The sequence below is a fragment of the Malaclemys terrapin genome, chromosome 8 (genome assembly GCF_027887155.1).
Source record: "Malaclemys terrapin pileata isolate rMalTer1 chromosome 8, rMalTer1.hap1, whole genome shotgun sequence".
NCBI lineage: Eukaryota > Metazoa > Chordata > Testudines > Emydidae > Malaclemys > Malaclemys terrapin.
Genome location: NC_071512.1, coordinates 43,920,743 through 43,942,625, shown reverse-complemented (window position 1 = coordinate 43,942,625; position 21,883 = coordinate 43,920,743). Strand labels below are relative to the sequence as shown.

The 21,883-nt window shown below is 42.5% G+C and overlaps 1 protein-coding gene across 2 annotated transcripts in view; it reads left to right on the top strand.

Annotated features, from left to right (window-relative positions):
- Positions 1 to 19,160, top strand: part of TEDC1 (tubulin epsilon and delta complex 1) — a 205,628-nt gene extending 186,468 nt beyond the window's left edge. For both annotated transcript variants that reach the window (XM_054038539.1, XM_054038538.1), the window contains one exon: positions 17,739 to 19,160. In XM_054038539.1, the coding sequence (XP_053894514.1) occupies positions 17,739 to 18,110 (372 nt within the window). In that variant the 3' untranslated portion in view covers positions 18,111 to 19,160. The remainder of the gene's footprint in view (positions 1 to 17,738) is intronic.
- Positions 19,161 to 21,883: the final 2,723 nt, after the last annotated feature.

The following is a 21,883-nucleotide window of genomic DNA, read 5'->3' as shown; positions in this document are numbered from 1 at the left end:
TAAACCAATATGATTTGAACATTGCAGTTATTAAACACAAATGTTTGCAAATTAGTAAGTTAGCCTAAACGCTAACACCTTCCCCTCCCACATTCATCTAACTTTTTATAATGCACCCATCCCCAGTCCTTGAGCACCTCTTACTGTAGTATCTCAGTGCTATTCAATGTGGCAGAATTTGATTTTTATTTCTTTGTAATTTTTTACTGATAATATTGATGTTTATTTTTAAATATTTTTTTCCTATTTTTATCATTTTAAATTTTTAGTTATCGGACGCTCTGGGGAGGATCAGACAATTATTTAATGACAGTAGACGTGATTCAAAAAGTAAAGTTTTATAACATGAAAAAACAAATTGTCAACATCACATATCAAAATATACAAAGTAAACATCCTTAAATCAAACTCTAATGAGTTCTCAAGCAGCCTTTTTTCTTACCGTGCCTATGTGTACATTTTTATTATGGGATGGAAATATTTTCATTGTTTTTTGCGTATACAATGAAATTGACATTTACCAACATGTAGCAATAATGGTCAAATCCTTCCAAGCCTAACTTTGGGCTACAGGTTCCTGCTGTCCCAGGAAAAAAAAACAGAATACTGGCGTGTAACTGTGAACCTGTCAACTACATGTCATGAGAAGGCTCTGACAGTAGGATCCTGTACCTTATGGCATAGTATCCCAAAGGCAATGTCAGAAAGCCCATTGTTCAGGATGTTTAAATATGCTGTAGGAACAGTCCTACGACCTAGTAGATCTTTGCTGTTTCTGAATTCTGATTAAAGACTTGAGGCCATAGTCCACAACCTCTGATGTTGTTGCTGTCTGCATGTGGTCCATGGAAGTTCCTATCCTATCCACATGTGACTTTGTGCTGGGTGCCTCATTCTATCTAACCTCCTCAACTTCCCTAATGTTGACCAGGGAATAACTTTTTCCATGACCACCCTGGATACAATGGCTATGCACTCCCCAAATGTCATCAAACCTCAAAAGGTAGACCTGAAGGGTAGACGGTGGATTACATCATTGTTCACACAAAAGACAAATAGTACAATTGTAATGCATGTATTGAACAGGAAATCATACATTTTTTTCATGTCCTAGGCAGTGGGGTAAGAGGAGGATCAGTGACAATGAGGGAATGATTATCATTAGAGGTGGGACATTTACTATTTTTAGGCTTGCTGCAGTTTGTTTTCTGAACAATAACATTTTGATATTCTGAAATAATTTGCTGCAAAAGTCCTGGGAATGGCTCAGCTGATAAGAGAGAATGCACTTTCATTTTTAAAGGAGTGAGTCCTCTCCCAGAGCTCTCCAGCTATTCTTGCACGTGACACTAACTACAGTTTTACATATTCTTCCCTTAAACCGGCAATGATCCACTTGCAGAATAGAACCACTCCCAGCCACCCACACGCATGTCCTTTCCTGTGATGGGAACTCAAAGACCTGCATTGCTGCTCAGATTTAAACTTCATTCTTAGCTAGTAGCATCAGCATTCAAGTGCACAATTGTGAGATGCAAAGGGTGCTCTGCTACACACTGCAGTACTCAGGTTACCTTGTGAAATGCTATTGAACACGCTGAGATGTTAACTTGTCTTTCTGCAGCTGGAAGGTTTACACTTATTATTGAAAATGATTTAAATGATGTCATATGGTGGTGCCTAATCCCCAGCGCTTCTTCGGGATATCTCACATGTTGACCTAGTTCTGTGTAAGTAAAAGCAGGATGAATGTGAGCTTAGCTGAAAAGGAACCATTTTCTGCATGACTGTCAGTGTTGCATACTGAGCTGGTTAAATAAATGCTGATGAGGCAGCTCAGCTCCTCTCGGAAATCTCTCAGCACCCTCCAGGATCAGACACTATGTTCTGGGCACCACATTACCAGTAAGATGCAGACAAATGAGGGAGTTCAGAAAAGCACAGCAAAAACTAGTAAGGGGCTAGAAGAGCTGATTTCTGGGGAAAGATTAAAAGAGCTAAATGTATAGCTTGTCTAAGCAATTGCTAGGAGGACAGACTAAAAAGACTGTGACTGTTTATATTAGGAGAGGTGAAATGAGAAAATAATAAATGGTTTAGTAGAGGAAATCAGGTGCTCCTAGTTACCATCTCTAATGCAACAAGACCAAGGGAATGTTCAATGAATGGCAGCAAATTTTAAAAATGATAAAAGTATAACACAGTCCATGATGTGGCTGTAGACTCACTGCCACATGCTGACTTTGAGGAAAAGAACTTATCAGGATATTAAAAAAAGGGGGTATTTATATGGATAATGAGAACATCCAGGGTTATGTTAGATAGGATAAAAATATTTTTGGAAGGGCTATGTGGCCTTAATCCTGCAAACAAGCATGTGCTTCCCTTTACTAGCATGAGTAGTCTTGTTTGTGGTAGTAAAGTTAAGCACATGCACAAATGTTGACAGGATCAAAGCCTATAAATCCTCATGCTTCAAAGCATAAACTAGCCACCAACTGATGGGAGTAGGGAGAAACTTCCATTTTGGGAAAGGTATCCCATTAATTGTCTGCTACGGGGCTCCTCGCACATTCTGCTGAAGCATCTCCACCAGCCATTGTCAGAGAGAGATTGCTGGACTAGATGATCTGATTCGGTATGGCAATCCTTTTGTCCCTGTAATAAGCAACTATGAAAATTTGAAGGGTTCAAACACCAAAAGAGGAGAGGAATCGTTGTAGAGAGTGGTACAAGGGGTTATAGAGGAGTCATGGGATGAAGTTAAGAAGAGAAAGTTTAGGCTGTCAGGAACATTTCCTGACTAAACAATAGTAACCTTTGGAATAATATCCCAATGGAAGTGGTCAAATTTTAACATTAGTTTAATGATTATATTTATGTAAAAGATTTAATTAGCTGTGGATTTTTAAAAATCATTTAAAGCTAGACTAGAGGAAAGCAGTAAAATATAGATTCTAAGGCCAGAAGGGACCGTTGTGATCATCTAGTCTGACCTGCTGCATAGCACAGGCTAGAGAACTGATCAAAATAATTCTTGAGCAGGTCTTTTAGAAAAACATCCACTCTTGATGTAAAAATTGTCAGTGATGGAGAATCCACCATGATCCCCTGATAAGTTGTTCCAAAGGTTAATTACCCTTATTTTCTGTCTAAATTTGTCTAGCTTCAGCTTCCAGCCATTGGATTGTGTCAGACCTTTCTCTGCTAGTTTGAAGGGTCCCCATTTTTAAATATTTGTTCCCCATGTAGATACTTTCAGACTGATCAATTCACCCCTTAGCCTTCTCTTTGTAAAGCTAAACAGATTTAGCTCCTTGAATCTTTCACTATAAGGCATGTTTTCTAATCCTGTAATCATTCTCTTGGCTCTTCTCTGAATCCTCTCCAGTTTATCAACATTCTTCTTGAATTTGTGGGTACCAGAACTGGACACAGTATTGCACCTATTCTACTGTTGAATAGTACAGGACCCAAGACAGACCCCCTGTGGAACCTGGTAGATGTGCCTGCCCAGTTTGACAGCAAACTGTTGATAACTCTTCTGAGTATCTTTTTTCAACTCTTCTGAGTACCTTTTACAACTGTACACCCACTTTGTAGTAATTTCATTTAGACCTCATTTCTCTAGTTTGCTTATGGGAGTGTCATGTGGGACTGTGACAAAAGCCTTACTTAAAATCAAGGTATATCACATCCACTATTTCTGCCCATTCATTATGCCAGTAACCCTGTCAAAGAAGGAAATTAGGTTGGTTTGCATGAATTGTTCCAGACAAATCCATGTTGGCTATTCCTATCACCCTATTATCATCTAGGTTCTTACAAATTGCTTGTTTAATCATTTGTTCCGGTATCTTGCCAGGTATCGAAGTTAGGCTGACTGGTCTATAATTCCCAGGTCCTCTTTGTTCCCCTTTTTACAGATAGATACTATGTTTGCCCTCCTCTGGCCCTTTGGGACCTCAGCTGTCTGTCATGAGTTCTCAAAGATAATCACTAACCGTTCCAAGGTGGCTTCAGCTTAAATACCCTAGGGTGAATTTCATCAAGTCCTACCAACTTGAAAACATCTAACTTACCTAAATATTTTATAACCTGTTCTTTCCCTATTTTCCTATACTAATCTCTTGTAAAATATCACTGTGAGCTGTTCAACGCATGCTTTGCTCCATTCCAGAGGTGGCTGAGTGTCACTGTTAGGTGATGTATTCACTGTATGATTCTTTAAAACACTCTGGACTCCTTTGGGGTGAAGTGGGCTCTAGAAATGTAGAAACTATGATTATCACTTTATTTTATTCAGAGAGGATGCACAGCAGCTGTCGTACTGCACTGCATAGCACATTGTGGATTTCAGTTACAGCTGGTAGATCTAAATTGAAAGGCAGAGCTTTGGGATACAGAATTCTGGACTAGATGAGCTACTTATCTGATTCTGATGACTGAAAATGCTGAGGATCCTTATCTCTTCAAACATGTTTGTTTAATATAAAGTGGTCTGCTGAGATTGTTTTCACTCCAGAATAACAGGATTTGCTGACTAATGAGAGACACTGAGAGCCTAAGGAGCAGCAATTAACTAAGTATACAGGAGGAGGCTGATGAAATTTCCCTGAGCACATAAGGTGCAAAAAGGGAGAGAAACAAACAGGTAACTCACCTTCATGTCTGTTAACCAGTAAAATCTCTAGACAGCAACTAGTGCATTCTACAATTCCATGGCTATAGACTTTGCCACCCAGACTACTCATTATCAAAGACTTCAGCGCGCCCCCTCATTGCAAAAAAACCCAAAACTTCCTTCCTAATCCCTACCAGTCATAAATGACATGAGTAGTGCTGTGCTGGTTGCATTATCTGTTTTCATATTTAATTCTTTGAAAACCTCCCTTTTTGAATCCACTTAACACTGTCTGAGAAAGTAGGGGCCTGCTGCAGAATTTAGGCGCACTTTACTAATAAATATATAGGGCATTTCCCATGGTAGAATGGATAGAACTCTTGTTACAGCTTTGCTGTCCTGGGTGATTTGCAGATGGAATATAGTGTTGTCTGTGTCATTACAGCAGGCTCTTTATCATGGCAGTAAAATTAAACATTCCTCTAATCATTTGAAATTCATTGCTCTCTCTACTGGAATGAACAAGATATTCCAAGAAGTCATGTAAGGCTATCATGTGTCACCCATAACAGTTAATAAAAACTCTTTCCTTTTAGTTAGTAAAGAGCATGAAAAAACAAGTGTTCCATTTAGAAAATGTCCAAGCCAGCAAATGTCCTGCATGATTCTGTCATTCTAGAATAACATGATTTGCACTCCAGTTTCTGGGGACTTCACTTTATATAACTAATAGGAGCTTTTCTCCTTCAGTATTCCATATTATTAAGTTCCCTATGTACAGACTTCACATATTGTTTAATCACATACAGTGGGAGGTGACCAAATAGCACATGAATGCTTTATTTTTTCAGATCTGTTCTTAAATCTGCGTGAGAAAATTGGTCCTCAGACATTCTTTTAGCCAAGATATTTTCTGGGATTCATCAGTGTTTGTAATTAATGGAAATTTCCAGAGGCAGGTATAAATCAGTATGGAGATAACGAGGTTAGTTCAGTCAGGGAGGGTGAGGTGTGAACACCAAGGGAGGAGAAACTGCTTCTGTAGTTGGATAGCCATTCACAGTCTTTGTTTAATCCTGATCTGATGGTGTCAAATTTGCAAATGAACTGGAGCTCAGCAGTTTCTCTTTGGAGTCTGGTCCTGAAGTTTTTTTTGCTGTAAGATGGCTACCTTTACATCTGCTATTGTGTAGCCAGGAACAACAAGGAGTCTGATGGCACCTTAAAGACTAACAGATTTATTTGGGCATAAGCTTTCGTGAGTAAAAACCTCACTTCTTCGGATGCATAGAGTGAAAGTTACAGATGCAGGCATTATATACTGACACATGGAGAGCAGGGAGTTACTTCACAAGTGGAGAACCAGTGTTGACAGGGCCAATTCAATCAGGGTGGATGTAGTCCACTCCCAATAATAGATGAGGAGGTGTCAATTCCAGGAGAGGAAAAGCTGCTTCTGTAGTGAGCCAGCCACTCCCAGTCCCTATTCAAGCCCAGATTAATGGTGTTGAATTTGCAAATGAATTTTAGTTCTGCTGTTTCTCTTTGAAGTCTGTTTCTGAAGTTTTTTTGTTCAATGATAGTGACTTTTAAATCTGTAATAGAATGACCAGGGAGATTGAAGTGTTCACTTACTGGCTTATGTATGTTACCATTCCTGATGTCCGATTTGTGTCCATTTATTCTTTTGCGGAGGGACTGTCCCGTTTGGCCAATGTACATGGCAGAGGGGCATTGCTGGCACATGATGGCATATATGACATTAGAGGATGTGCAGGTGAATGAGCCCCTGATGGTGTGGCTGATGTGGTTGGGTCCTCTGATGCTGTTGCCAGAGTAGATATGGGGACAGAGTAGGCAACGAGGTTTGCTACAGGGATAGGTTCCTGGGTTGGTGTTTCTGTGGTGTGGTGTGTAGTTGCTGGTGAGTATTTGCTTCAGGTTGGGGGGTTGTCTGTAAGCGAGGACCGGCCCGCCTCCCAAGGTCTGTGAGAGTGAGGGATCATTTTCCAGGATAGGTTGTAGATCGTGGATAATGCGCTGGAGAGGTTTTAGCTGGGGGCTGTATGTGATGGCCAGTGGTGTTCTGTTATTGTCCTTGTTGGGCCTGTCCTGCAGTAAGTGATTTCTGGGTACCCGTCTTGCTCTGTCAATCTGTTTCCTCACTTCCCCAGGTGGGTATTGTAGTTTTACGAATGCATGATAAAGATCTTGTAGGTGTTTGTCTCTGTCTGAGGGGTTGGAGCAAATTCGGTTGTATCTTAGGGCTTGGCTGTAGACAATGGATCGTGTGATGTGTCTTGGATGGAAGCTGGAGGCATGTAGGTACGTATAGCGGTCAGTAGGTTTCCGGTATAGGGTGGTGTTTATGTGACCATCAATTATTTGTACTGTAGTGTCCAGGAAGTGGATCTCTTGTGTGGACTGGTCCAGGCTGAAGTTGATGGTGGGGTGGAAATTGTTGAAGTCCAGGTGGAATTCTTCAAGGGCCTCCTTTCCGTGGGTCCATATGATGAAGATGTCATCAATATAGCGCAAGTAGAGGAGGGGCATTAGGGGACGAGAGCTGAGGAAGCGTTGTTCTAAGTCAGCCATAAAAATGTTGGCATACTGTGGGGCCATGCGAGTACCCATAGCAGTGCCACTGACTTGAAGGTATAAGTTGTCCCCAAATCTGAAGTGGTTGTGGGTGAGGACAAAGTCACAAAGCTCAGCCACCAGGCTTGCTGTGGCCTCATCAGGGATACTGTTCCTGACAGCTTGTAGTCCATCCTCATGTGGAATATTGGTATAAAGTGCTTCTACATCCATGGTGGCCAGGATGGTGTTTTCAGGAAGAACATCAATGCATTGTAGTTTCCTTAGGAAGTCGGTGGTGTCTCGAAGATAGCTGGGAGTGCTGGTAGCATAGGGTCTGAGGAGAGAGTCCAAATAGCCAGATAATCCTGCTGTCAGAGTGCCAATGCCTGAGATGATGGGGCGTCCAGGGTTTCCGGGTTTATGGATCTTGGGTAGCAGATAGAATACCCCTGGTCGGGGTTCTGCAGGTGTGTCCATGTAGATTTGTTCCCGTACTGTAGCTGGGAGTTTCTTGAGCAGATGGTGTAGTTTCTTTTGGTATTCCTCAGTGGGATCAGAGGATAGTGGCCTGTAGAATGTGGTCTTGGAGAGTTGCCTGGCAGCCTCCTGTTCATAATCTGACCTGTTCATTATGACTACAGCACCTCCTTTGTCAGCCCCTTTGATGATAATGTCAGAGTTGTTTCTGAGGCTGTGGATGGCATTGCGTTCTGTACGGCTGAGGTTATGGGACAAGTGATGTTGTTTGTCCACAATTTCAGCCTGTGCACGTCTGCGGAAACACTCTATGTAGAGGTCCAGTCTGTCATTTCGACCGTCAGGAGGAGTCCACGCAGAGTTCTTCTTCTTGTAGTGTTGGTAGGAGGGTTCCTGTGGGTCAGTGCACTGTTCAGTGATGCGTTGAAAATATTCCTTGAGTCGGAGACGACGAAAGTAGGCTTCCAGATCACCGCAGAACTGTATCATGTTCGTGGGGATGGTGGGACAGAAAGAGAGTCCCCGAGATAGGACAGACTCTTCTGCTGGGCTAAGTGTGTGGTTGGAAAGATTGACAATGTTGTTAGATGAGTTGAGGGTACCATTGTTATAGCCCCCAGTGGCAGGTATTAGTCTTACAGTCCTTTTTCCTCTGTAGAGAAGTGAAGTGTGCATTGTAAATGGCTTGTCTCATTTTTGTAAAGTCCAGCCACGTGGAAGTTTGTGTAGAAGGCTGGTATTGTATGAGAGTCTCCAGTTCTGAGAGCTCATTCTTGATCTTCTTCTGTCTGCTGTACAGGATGCTGATCAGGTGGTTCCTCAGTTTCTTTGAGAGTGTGTGGCACAGTCTCTCACCATACTCAGTGTAGTATGTTGATTGCAATGGATTTTTTACCTTCAGTCCTTTTGGTATGATGTCCATCTGTTTGCATTTGGAGAGGAAGATGATGTCTGTCTGTATCTGTGCAAGTTTTTTGTTGAGGTTGATGGATTTCCAGGGAGGTTGAAGTGTTCTCCTACAGGTTTTTGTATATTGCCATTCCTGATATCTGACTTGGGTCCATTTATCCTCTTGTGTAGTGACTGTCCAGCTTGGCCAATGTACATAGCAGAGGGGCATTGCTGGCACATGATGGCATAGATAACATTGGTGGACATGCAGGTGAATGAGCCGGTGATGTTGTAGCTGATCTGGTTAGGTCCTGTGATGGTGTTGCTGGTGTAGATATGTGGGCAGAGTTGGCATCGAGGTTTGTTGCATGGGTTGGTTCCTGAGTTAGAGTTGTTATGGTGCGGTGTGTGATTGCTGGTGAGAATATGCTTAAGGTTGGTGGGTTGTCTGTGGGCGAGGACTGGCCTGCCTCTCAAGGTCTGTGAAAGTGAGGGATCATTGTCCAGGATGGGTTGTAGATCAGTCCTCAGCTTAAACCTCTCCAATGCATCATCAGTGATCTACAACCCATCCTGGACAATGATCCCTCACTTTCACAGACCCTCTGTTGCTGATTCCCACACACTTCACTCCAACTCACTGGTTTAGATAAAGCAAAACCAAGTTTATTAACCACAAAAGATAGATTATAAGTGATAGCAAACCGATCAATGCAGATTACCTAGCAAATAAACAAAAAACGCAAACTAAGCTTAATATACTAAATAGATTGGATATGAATAGCAGATTCTCATCCTAAGAGATGATACAAACAGGCTGCAGTTTCTTAAGGGGCCAGCTGCACTTGCTTTAAAGCTTGGAATCCCCAGGTGTTTCATTCACAGGCTAAAAATCCCTTTAGCCTGGGTCCAGCACTTCCCCCAGTTCAGTCTTTGTTCCTCAGGTATTTCCATAGAATCATAGAATCATAGAATATCAGGGTTAGAAGGGACCTCAGGAGGTCATCTAGTCCAACCCCCTGCTCAAAGCAGGACCAATCCCCAACTAAATCATCCCAGCCAGGGCTTTGTCAAGCCTGACCTTAAAAACTTCTAAGGAAGGAGACTCCACCACCTCCCTAGGTAACCCATTCCAGTGCTTCACCACCCTCCTTGTGAAAGTTTTTCCTAATATCCAACCTAAACCTCCCACACTGCAACTTGAGACCATGACTCCTTGTTCTGGTACCACTGAGAACAGTCTAGATCCATCCTCTTTGGAACCCCCCTTCAGGTAGTTGAAAACTGCTATCAAATTCCCCCTCATTCTTCTCTTCTGCAAACTAAATAATCCCAGTTCTCTCAGCCTTTCCTCATAAGTCATGTGCTCCAGCCCCCTAATCATTTTTGTTACCCTCCGCTGGACTCTTTCCAATTTTTCCACATCCTTCTTGTAGTGTGGGGCCCAAAACTGGACACAGTACTCCAGATGAAGTCTCACCAATGCTGAATAGAGGGGAATGATCACGTCTCTCGATCTGCTAGCAATGCTCCTACTTATACAGCCCAAAATGTCGTTAGCCTTTTTGGCAACAAGGACACATTGCTGAATCATATCCAGCTTCTCGTCCACTATAATCCCTAGGTCCTTTTCTGCAGAACTGATGCCTGGTCATTCGGTCCCTAGTCTGTAACAGTGCATGGGATTCTTCCATCCTAAGTGCAGGACTCTGCACTTGTCCTTGTTGAACCTCATCCGATTTTTTTTTGGCCCAATCCTCTAATTTGTCTAGGTCCCTCTGTATCCTATCCTTACCCTCCAGTGTATCCATCACTCCTCCAGGTTTAGTGTCATCTGCAAACTTGCTGAGGGTGCAATCCACACCATCCTCCAGATCATTAATGAAGATGTTGAACAAAACCGGCCCCAGGACTGACCCTTGGGGCACTCCGCTTGATACCGGCTGCCAACTAGACATGGAGCCATTGATCACTACCCATTGAGCCCGATGATCTAGCCAGCTTTCTATCCACCTTATAGTCCATTCATCCAGCTCATACCTCTTTAACTTGCTGGCAAAAATACTGTGGGAGACCGTATCGAAAGCTTTGCTAAAGTCAAGGAATAACACATCCACTGCTTTCCCCTCATCCCTAGAGCCAGTTATCTCATCATAGAAGGCAATTAGGCTAGTCAGGCATGACTTGCCCTTGGTGAATCCCTGCTGACTATTCCTGATCACTTTCCTCTCCTCAAAGTGCTTCAAAATTGATTTCTTGAGGACCTGCTCCATGATTTTTCCAGGGACAGAGGTGAGGCTGACTTGACTGTAGTTCCCCGGATCCTTCTTCTTCCCTTTTTTAAAGATGGGCACTACATTAGCCTTTTTCCAGTCATCCAGGACCTCGCCCGATCGCCATGAGTTTTCAAAGATAATGGCCAATGGCTCTGCAATCACATCTGCCAGTTCCTTTAGCACCCTCGTATGCAGTGCATCCGGCCCCATGGACTTGTGCTCGTCCAGCTTTTCTAAATAGTCCTGAACCACTTCTTTCTCCACAGAGGGCTGGTCACCGCCTCCCCATACTGTGCTGCCCAGTGCAGTAGTCTGGGAGCTGATCTTGTTCATGAAGACAGAGGCAAAAAAAGCATTGAGTACATTAGCTTTTTCCACATCTTCTGTTACTAGGCTGCCTCCCCCATTCAGTAAGGGGCACACACTTTCCCTGACCTTCTTCTTGTTGCTAACATACCTGAAGAAACCCTTCCTGTTACTCTTAACATCCCTTGCTAGTTGCAACTCCAAGTGTGATTTGGCCTTCCTGATTTCACTTCTGCATGCCTGAGCAATATTTTTATACTCCTCCCTGGTCATCTGTCCAATCTTCCACTTCTTGTAAGCTTCTTTTTTTGTGTTTAAGATCAGCAAGGATTTCACTGTTAAGCCAAGCTGGTCGCCTGCCATATTTACTATTCTTTCTACGCATCGGGATGATTTGTTCCTGCAACCTCAATAAGGATTCTTTAAAATATAGTCAGCTCTCCTGGACTCCTTTCCCCCTCATGTTATTCTTCCAGGGGATCCTGCCCATCAGTTCCCTGTGGGAGTCAAAGTCTGCTTTTCTGAAGTCCAGAGTCTGTATTCTGCTGCTCTCCTTTCTTCCTTGTGTCAGGATCCTGAACTCGACCATCTCATGGTCACTCCCTCCCAGGTTCCCAGCCACTTTTGCTTCCCCTACTAATTCGTCCCTGTTTGTGAGCAGCAGATCAAGAAGAGCTCTGCCCCTAGTTGGTTCCTCCAGCACTTGCACCAGGAAATTGTCCCCTACACGTTCCTAAAACTTACCTACTCAGTTACTCTGTTACCCCTGAGTCCCCCAAGCCTTTGCACTGCTTCTGAGGAAAGCAGAAAATATGTTTCTGGATTGTAGTTTAAATGAATTATTACTCAAAGTTTTGTGTTAATATGCCTAGTAATCAAGTATCAGGGGGTAGCCATGTTAATCTGTATCTACAAAAACAACAAGGAGTCTGGTGGCACCTTAAAGACTAACTAATCTGTTAGTCTTTAAGGTGCCGCCAGACTCCTTGTTTTTTATGCCTAGTAATGAATGTATTTCTCAAAAAACATTTCCTGAATCTATTTGGTTGTCTATATTGTTACAGACATACTTGCTGACAGGTATTTTGAAATAAATGACCAAAATAATTAAAACTGGTGTTATTATATTGTGTTATTTTGATAAATAAAATATGCAGAATTTTAAAATATTTGTGCGGAATCTTAAATATTTTGGCACAGAATTCCCCCAGGAGTAAAAGCTGACAAATGAATTACACAGAGCAAAATACTGAACATTACTTTGCAGATACTATCCAAGAGGTCCAATTACAAAGCTAAAAGAGCAGTAATTTGGATTCTTTACAACCAGGTTACCTTCTGATAACTATGTTAATAACTTGTGCTCACCATTGGAGCTGTTAACGCAAAAGAAAGAGGAATTATTCAATAGAGATTTTAATGTAGATTTTCTATAGATCATGACTATCAAGATGTTTTGTCCCATGGAAATTTGGACACCATATCTGTAGCAGTTTATTATCCAGGAGTCTTCTTCCGTGGGGAGGGAAGACCAGATGATGTCATTCCCTGTCTTATATAGCTTTTTCATATGGCGGGAACCCTTTGTTTCAAAGCCTGGTTCCCAGACCAGTCTCTGGAAAAATACTGACATCCCAAGATGGAGTCCAGAGACATATGGTCTCATCACATGTCCTTGTAGAGTCATAGCAGCCGTTACTTCGAGGCTGTCTGTAGTGTTTTCAGGAAGGCTCCCCAGGTGGGAGATAAGCTTTCCCTAATGGCCCATTGCCCTGAATAGGCCCTATCCTAACCATCATCTAGACTGAAAGCATCTTGCTTAGTGGGTATCACCCAGGTGTAATTTTCAAGGCTCCATTGCTTGGAATATTTAAAAGTAGGGTTGTCAAAAAAGTTAATCGCAATTAATCGCAGTTTTAATTGCACTGCTAAACAATAGAAAACCAATTGAAATTTATTAAATATTTTTGCATGTTTTTCTACATTTTCAAATATATTGATTTCAGTTACAACACAATACAAAGTGTACACTGCTCACTTTATATTATTTTTATTACAAATATTTGCACTGTAAAAATAATAAAAGAAATAGTATTTTTCAGTTCACCTCATACAGGTACTTTAATGCAATCTCTTTGTCATGAAAGTGCAACTTACAAATGTAGATTTATTTTTGTTACATAAATGCACTCAAAAACAAAACAATGTAAAACTTTAGAGCCTACAAGTCCACTCAGTCCTACTTCTTGTTCAGCCAATCACTCAAACAAGTTTGTTTACGTTTACAGGAGATAATACTGCCCCCCTTCTTATTTACAGTGTCACCAGAAAGTGAGAACAGGCATTTGCATGGCACTTTTGTAGCAGGCATTGCAAGAAATTTACATGACAGATAAATGCTAAGCATTCGTATGCCCCTTTGTGCTTTGGCCACCATGCCAAAGGAGATGCTTCCATGCTGATGATGTTCGTTAAAAAAATAATGTGTTAATTAAATTTGTGATTCAACTCCTTGGGGAAGAATTGTATGTCTCCTGCTCTGTGTTTTACCCGCATTCTGCCATATATTTCATGTTACAGACACTCCCCGATTTACACAAGCGTTCCACTCTGGAACGCCTTGCATAACTCAAATTTTGCGTAAGTCAGAAATGTATACCCGACCATTACGCGCAAACAAACCCCAACACTCATATTTCTAGCTTACGGAACTTTTTCTTTAAGTGCGGATTTGCCTAAGTCGGGTTTGCATAACCCAGGGGGCGTCTGTATAGCAGTTTCCGATGATGAATCAGCATGTGTTCATTTTAAGAACACTTTCACTGCAGATTTGACAAAATGCAAAGAAGGTACCAATGTGAGATTTTTCTAAAGATAGCTACAGCATTCAACCCAAGGTTTAAGAATCTGAAGTGCCTTCCAAAATCTGAGAGGGAGGAGGTGTGGAACATGCTTTCAGGAGTCTTAAAAGAGCAACACTCCGATGTGGAAACTACAGAACCTGAACCACCAAAAAAGAAAATCAACCTTCTGCTGGTGGCATCTACTCAGATGATGAAAATGAATATGCACTGATCCGCACTGCTTTGCATCATAATCGAGCAGAACCCATTAGCAGCATGGACACATGTCCTCTGGAATGTTGGTTGAAGCATGAAGGGACGTACGAATCTTTAGTGCATCTGGCACTTAAATATTTTGCAACACCGGCTACAACAATGCCATGCGAACACCAGTTCTCACTTTCAGGTGGCATTATAAAGGAGAAATGGGCAGCATTATTTCCTGCTAATGTAAACAAACTTGTTTGTCTGAGCGATTGGCTGAACAAGAAGTAGGACTTACTGAACTTGTAGGCTCTAAAGTTTTACATTGTTTTATTTTTGAATGCAGTTATTTTTTATACATAATTCTACATTTGTAAGTTCAACTTTCAAGATAAAGAAATTGCACTACAGTACTTGTATTAAGTGAACTGAAAAATACTATTTCTTTTGTTTTTTACAGCGCAAGTATTTGTAATAAAAATAAAGTGAGCACTGTACACTTTGTATTCTGTGTTGTAATTGAAATCAATATATTTGAAAATGTAGAAAACATCCCAAAATATTTAAATAAATGGTATTATATTATTGTTTAGCAGCGCGATTAATCATGATTAATTTTTTTGAATCACACGATTAATCGAGATTAATATTTTTAATCATTTGACAGACCTATTTAAAAGTAAATTAGATAAAATGCTAGAAAATGTGCTTCAGGGAGTAATCCTGTAGTGGCCACAGAACACAGTTAGCTGTTTCATCTTAAATATTTATACTTCTGTTCCCAAACTATGTTAGATGATAGTTAAGGTTGTTCAGTCTAATCCAAAGGACATGTAGCATTATGCACATCACTTTTTTATGAGAAAGATGGGAATCACTAATTACGGTTAATTAATAGTGCTGACACCAACACACCCCAATGGATGGGGAGTTTTAGCTTAACTCTTTCTCTGTAGTGATATCTTGATGGAAAACCTGCCAGAAACTCTTACAAGCTTATTGCTATAATACACATGATATAAGTGGAGGGGATTTCCACAAAGAAACCTAGAGCAATTTGATAAATGGATAAGAATTTAAGAACTGTAAGAACGGCCATACTGGGTCAGACCATGATCCATCTAGCCCTGTATCCTCTCTCTGACAGTGGCCAGTACCAGAGCTTCAGGGAAAGTGTACAGAACAGCGCAATTTTGGAGTACTCTACCCCTGTTTTCCCCTCCCAGCTTCTGTGAGTCAGAGGTTTAGGGTTTCTCTGAGCACAGGGCTACATTCCTGACCATCTTGGCAATTAGCCGTGGATGGACCTATTCTCCATCAACTCATCTAATTCTTTTTTGAACCCAGTTATAGTTTTGGCCTTCACAGCATCCCATGGCAATACGTTCCCCAGGCTAATTGTGCATTGTGTGAAAAAGTATTTCCTCTTGTTTGTATTAAACCTGCTGCATGCATTTTGAGTGTATCACATACCTCCCCTTACCCACTACTGCACTGGTACTTTTTTCTTAACTTGAAAATTGACTTGTTTTCAAATATTTTGCCTATGCTTGCAGCTACTTTTGTGGGGACACTGCATTTAGGAAGAGATCTGCTTTTAATTTTTGCTTGTGGCCTCTTCCAAATTTTATTACACCCTTACGGCCTATTGAGCTGAGGTATGGGCACCCTTTGGGAAAAATAGGACACTGTCACCTGCAGCAAGATAATTAGCAAATTGGTTAGGAATCTGTAACGAGAACTAATGAATCTGTAGGTAGCTGTTCGCATCCACACTTTTTAGCGGCACCAGGTACTCTGAGTTTGTATACCATACAGATGTATTTGCAAATTGAAGTAACATTGTTAAACAGAAGGTAATTAAATAATCTACTGAAAGAATTTGCTGATGTCTAGCCTAATGAAAATAAATGTCACTCTTCCAGAAACCCATCCCTGGTAGGTGTGGTTGGTCTATTAGGCCAGTGCACCTTAAATCGGAATCAGATATAGGTAATCCCAACTCCTGAAGGTGGGCTCTGTGGAATAACAAACCACAGTGAGCACAGAGTGTGTGTAACTGTATCCGAGACTTAGATTGAAACTCAACTGCTAGGCATTTGTTGTGGAGAAAAAAATCCTAGCTTTGAGGTGGGAGTGCTATAAAAAGGCTTTTTGCTTAAAGGGCAAAGATTTGATATTTGCATCAAATGAGTGCTGTGCTTTTCTTTGCCTGAAGAGTCTTCTCTTGTGAAGGCACAGAGTTCAACAGCAGAACCAAATGCATTATACTGAATGACTCACTGATGCAAGCATAGGAAGAGAATCAAGCACTTGGGTCGATCTCGCTCCAACTTTGAACAATTCTATTATTTCCCATTTTTTTGCAAGTTCTGCATAGCATGTCTAGGCCTTTTAATTTTATTCTTCTAGACATGAGCACTAATGTCTTCTCTTGAACCTTGGGGAGCAGTGGGCTATTGCCTGCTCTCCTTTCCCATCACAAAACACATACTCTAGAAATCAAGCCAAATGAAACATGGCAAAGATAAATTATGGTCATAAGAGGTGTAAGGTCCATTTGCGGTGGGTGCCAGGAGTCACCAGGTGACACTGTTGCATAGTCTTGTATGTTATTTTTCCTAGTGTGTGAGCAATTTCTGAAGACATGCTGTGATGTTAGTTTTGTGATGCATAGTCTATTTAGGGGATCTGTTGTAAACAGCAGGGGCATTTGCTCTCTGCCTGCATCTCCCTAAACGTCCTTATTTACCCCTTGGTGCCAGGAGGCCTGAAGCTGCAGTTGAAGGGCCCCTTGCTGCAAGCACATGCTTGAGTAACTTGATTAGTATACTTAATACTATTTACTTCAGTGGATCTGCTCATGTGAGTTAAGTTACTCATTTTTGTATCCATTTGAGGTTTGGGCCCATAGTCATTAATGTATCTTGTATTAGTCTGGCCACTGGCAAATCTGGAGTTATCACATCATTGTATCACCAGCCAGTTACAGCACAGTTAGTATCACACACAGCCCTGTCTCATACAATATTCTCAGTTGGCCTATATTAAAGCCTTATAGAGAATCCATCTTTGGCTCAGCTCTCTCACCACAGACATGGTTCCTCACTGTCCTGCCCCTTGTGCAATCACACCTGTGCAAAAGAGGTGTTACTCACTACACTGTCACAATAGTAGTGTTTTACACATCCTTTGTACAGGCGTGAATGGAGAAACAGGCCATGCGCATTTTTTCACACATCTCATCTGACTCCAGGCTCAAACTGCCCACACTTTGTAACTGCCCTAAGGAGTGGAGTGGAGAGGAAATTGCCATATGTCAGTCATCAGAGGAGCAAGGGCTTTGAAGATCTGTCAGTCTTTTATTCTTAAAAGCACAGAGGTTTACACGCTGAGTTCAGTCACTGCTTCTACTTGCTACATTTGATCGTGAAATAGAGAATTTCCAGTACAGCACACTCCACCCTTGACATTTTGCATTGGTGTCTGGAGTGAGGAATTCTGCACATAAGCCTGATCATGTTTTTCTCTCTACAGGTCAAATCAAGAGAGAGAACACTTCCAGATGAAAGGGAGTTTTGTGCTGCTGTCAGTACAATAACAGAAGCTGTCAAGCTAAAACTATCAGATCTTAAATACCATTGTTCCCATAAAAAAAATGGAATGCATGGTCTGTACAGGCTGGTATTTAAAGACAAGTGTTCTGCTAGCAAAACAGGTTTCCTCAGTTCGGTATCGAAGGAGCCCATTACAAATGTTAACGCCACAGAGGTGATCAGTGAACTGCAAATGGAAGAGGGCACTCTGAAGAGGGAGCTGAAGCAACTGCAGGAAGAGTGCAGACACAAGCTAGATGAGATTGCAGAAGGGCTAGTTGGAGTGATTTGTATCCCACCTATGAAGAGATAAGTTCTCATCAAGAAAGGACAAGGGAATAGAGCTGTTTGATCAGAAGACATATTATAAACCGTGCTCTGAGAGTGGGTGAAATGAAGATCTGAATGTGGTGCTAATTCTCAGCCATGAAAACACAATTTGTCACTTCTTTATAATATGCATTGGGGCCAGAACATTGCATCCTTAATGGTTCTGTCTGCTGCCCCTTATTACTTCCCTTACCAATTAAATTCTGCAGCAGGTGTTGGGGGGTGGGGTGTTTTTTAAATCTCTCCTTTATCTAGATTTCTGATGCTTCTGCCAGGCACAGGCTCACTTTCAGAACTCTCTGTTTCTAGACACACAGTATTTGCCAGGTCTGCAGACTGAAATACTAATTACATTCAGCATTTATCAGCAAGTGAGAGTATTTATGACTAATAAAAAAACAGGAACTGAGCAGAGATGAGTGCGGCCTTCGATGCTGAAAGGTATTGCAAAGCACCAAGAATGAAATGTGCAGGAAAGGCTGCTGTTTAGTTCAGCTAATTCCATATTGTGTGGCAAGGCACAAAATACATACAGTTATCACAAAACAGATACAAAATGCTTAGTAGCAAATAAAAGTGACATCTTCTATATTCACAGGCATAATGCACTTCAAATGATCAGATTCTCTAGGGAAACACCCATTTTTATTAAACTATGTATTCAGTTATGAAGCACAGTAATATAATTTATATATTCACTAGAGAATGCTTCTGTAAAATAGAAATAAGGCCTTAAATTCCAGACTTTAAGAAACCCCATGGTCTACCTTTGGAGACTTCCCTCCAGAATGTAAAGCCTTTCATTTGACAATAGCTTTTCATCTCTTTCTGCTTGCTTTCAGTAAGAAACTGCTTTTATTCTTGTGATTTTCCTTCAGAAATAAAAACACAATTTGCTTTTGATTTGTGAATTGCAATGAGCAGCAGGATTACCTTGGTTTGGATTTCTGTCCATTACTCCCAGCTCTTCTGTTTGGGTGATTAACAGTTGCCTGTGACTCAAGAACCAAAAATAAAAGTGCATTTAAGGACATCATCTTGTTCATGTATTTGTATTAGCATCATCACTTTTGTGAGATGAAGTAAGGTTGGGGGAGAGGAGCAAGGGCTGACTCTTCATTCCGCTGCCCTTTTGGGAGTCATTTACTACCATGCAAAGTTGGTATAAAATGCTGCCAGATTTGAATTCTCTGCTGAGTCGCACTATCATTGGCATTTCTCAGGCATTGTGCACAGGTGTCAATGACGATGCCAGGTGTAAGACAGCGGAGAACAAGAGGTGGGTGCCCAACCTTGGCCCAACTGAAAGCCATGTCATCAACCTACCAGGGACCGCAGGAGTGCACCTCATTTGCATAATGTGGGCCAGAGTGTAGCCACCAATGTCTTCAGTACGGAGGTCCCACCTCATTCCCCACAGACCAAAGCAGAGTGGGGTGCAGTGGCGTGTGAAGCCTTTGTGAGCCATGCTGGAGGCTGCCTGGGTTCCCATGTACTGGGGTACCTGAGTGCACTAATAGAGAAATCCAGCTACTGTGGCAAGGATAACATGGGCTCTGCCCATACTATGGCCACCGCTCACCATAGTGCAGCCTTGAAACTAGCCGATGCTGAGAGAGAGTTTAGTTCTGTGCGTGAGCCCCAGTGAAGTAGAGAGAATGACTGTATTAAACTAAACCCCCAAACTCTTCTCCTGGAGATACGCCCCACTGAACCATGTCCAAATGCCCTGCACAGAGCTGGTTCTGCACTCTGCAGCTCTAGCTCATCACTAGCCTGTTGCTCACCCATCTTGTCATATTGCTGTATGCCATGCTTCTGTCCACTTAAGCTAGCAATCATCACTCTAGTTTTAATACCAGGACATGAACTCATTTCATAAATGCAAATATTTGTCAGTACACAGTAGTTACAATGCAGTGTGTTTTTAATATTCACCTGACAATCCCATTTCAGTCTAGACTGGAACTGGCAGAGCATGGGTGCCCTGCTTGACCCTGATTATTTTCTCTCTGGAGAAATGTAAAAATTGTGTTGCTATAAAAACATCTACAGAGAGTCCTGGGCAGCTGTATTTACTGCATGACACAAGCAAATCATATTCACAAACAAACTGTGTTATTGAAGGGATGCTGTCAGAACAAACATTAAATCCACTATTACTGGTGCTGGCACTCACCTAGCAATGTTAAAACTGGAATCATCTGAAAAACTAATTGTCTTTGTGCCACTGATGCCATTTGGTTACTTTTTGCACCCGAGACCATCTGGGCAATGAAACTCATTGCTCATGTCTATTCCATAGTAGGTGTGTGTGCTCACCACATGCACCGGCACCGGAAGTTTTTCCCTCAGTGGTATCCATAGGGGACCAGCTCTGGTGCCATCTGGAGTGGCGCACTTATGCACCAGTATAAGGGGCACTGCCAGCTCCTCTCTCCCTCAGTTCCTTCTTACTGCCAGTGTCGGTGCTGGAATGTCTCCTTGCCACGGCTTGTCTCCTTGCCTCCTTACCTTCTCAACTGTGCCTAGTTGTGAATCTTTTGTGGATAGTTATTAGAAAGTTTGTAGAGTTTATTAGTTCCCTTAGTGCCAAAGTTAGAAATAGTTTCATACAAGACTTAACCTCGGGACAGGGCATGCCCCAATCCCTGGGCTTCAAACCTTGTGACCGCTGCAAATAAACTATGCCAGTCATTGATTCCCATCAAAGCTGCCTAAAGAGCTTAGGGGAAACCCATGTGAGCGTCAAGTGTCGCATTTGTAAGAGCGTCAGGTCACAAATCAAAAAGGAGCGGGACATTCGACTTAGAGCGCTCCTTATGGAGTCGGCCCTTGCACCAGCCTCAGAGCCAGCTAGATCAGCCTCTGCTCCAAGCACTGCAGCCTCGGGCAGAGCGCACTGCTGGCACCGATCTCTCACTGGCACCGATCCCTATCCCCAGTACCTTCTAAAAAGCAAAGAAAGGCCAGGAGAGAGCATTCACCTTCCCGTAAAGGGAAGGAGAAAATCGGATGAGAGCAAAGACCCATGCGGGGCAGTTCTTCCCCTGTGGACAGTGGCCAGGCTTCAGCATCCATTGAGTTGTCGAGCCCTCTTCGAGACCTGCCTGCAACCCTGGGAAGCGGCAGAAGCACTCGGCACCTGGCTGTGCCGTCCATGCTGGAGGCCTTTCAGGCCACTAAGGACATATTGTCCCTTCCGGTGCTGCCCACGTCGGCCATCGAAGTGCCCCATTCGAGGGGTATACCTGCCCTGGGACCCTTCCAGCAGTCTCCATCCATGCAGCACCGCTCTCTGCCCCAGGGGGTGCCCCGCCAGCACTTGCCTGAACAGTACCACCAGCCCCCGGATACAGGTCGGCTTACCTGTCAGAGTGCTTGGCGTCGTACCCCGGACTCTAGGCAGCGTTCCCCATAGTCCCAGTGTCGATCACCGGCTATCTGGCACAGACCTGTGGAGGCACGTTGCCAGTCCCCAGAGTCTTGGTGCCTGGAGCATCCAAGTTAGTCTCCAAACTCACAACACCACTCCAGATAGTCGAGACGCTGGTCCCTGGAGTCCTGTCACAGGTTTTTGGATCGCCAGTACGGATCTCCGTGGGCACGTTGACAGTCTCCAACATGCCAGTTTTCTCACTCCCGTTCTCACTCCCGACCCATGGAACAGCACTGCTCTCAAAGCGTGAGGTGTTGATCACCAGGGTACCATTACCAATCAGCCGAACGATGACAACGGTCACCAGAGTCATGGCA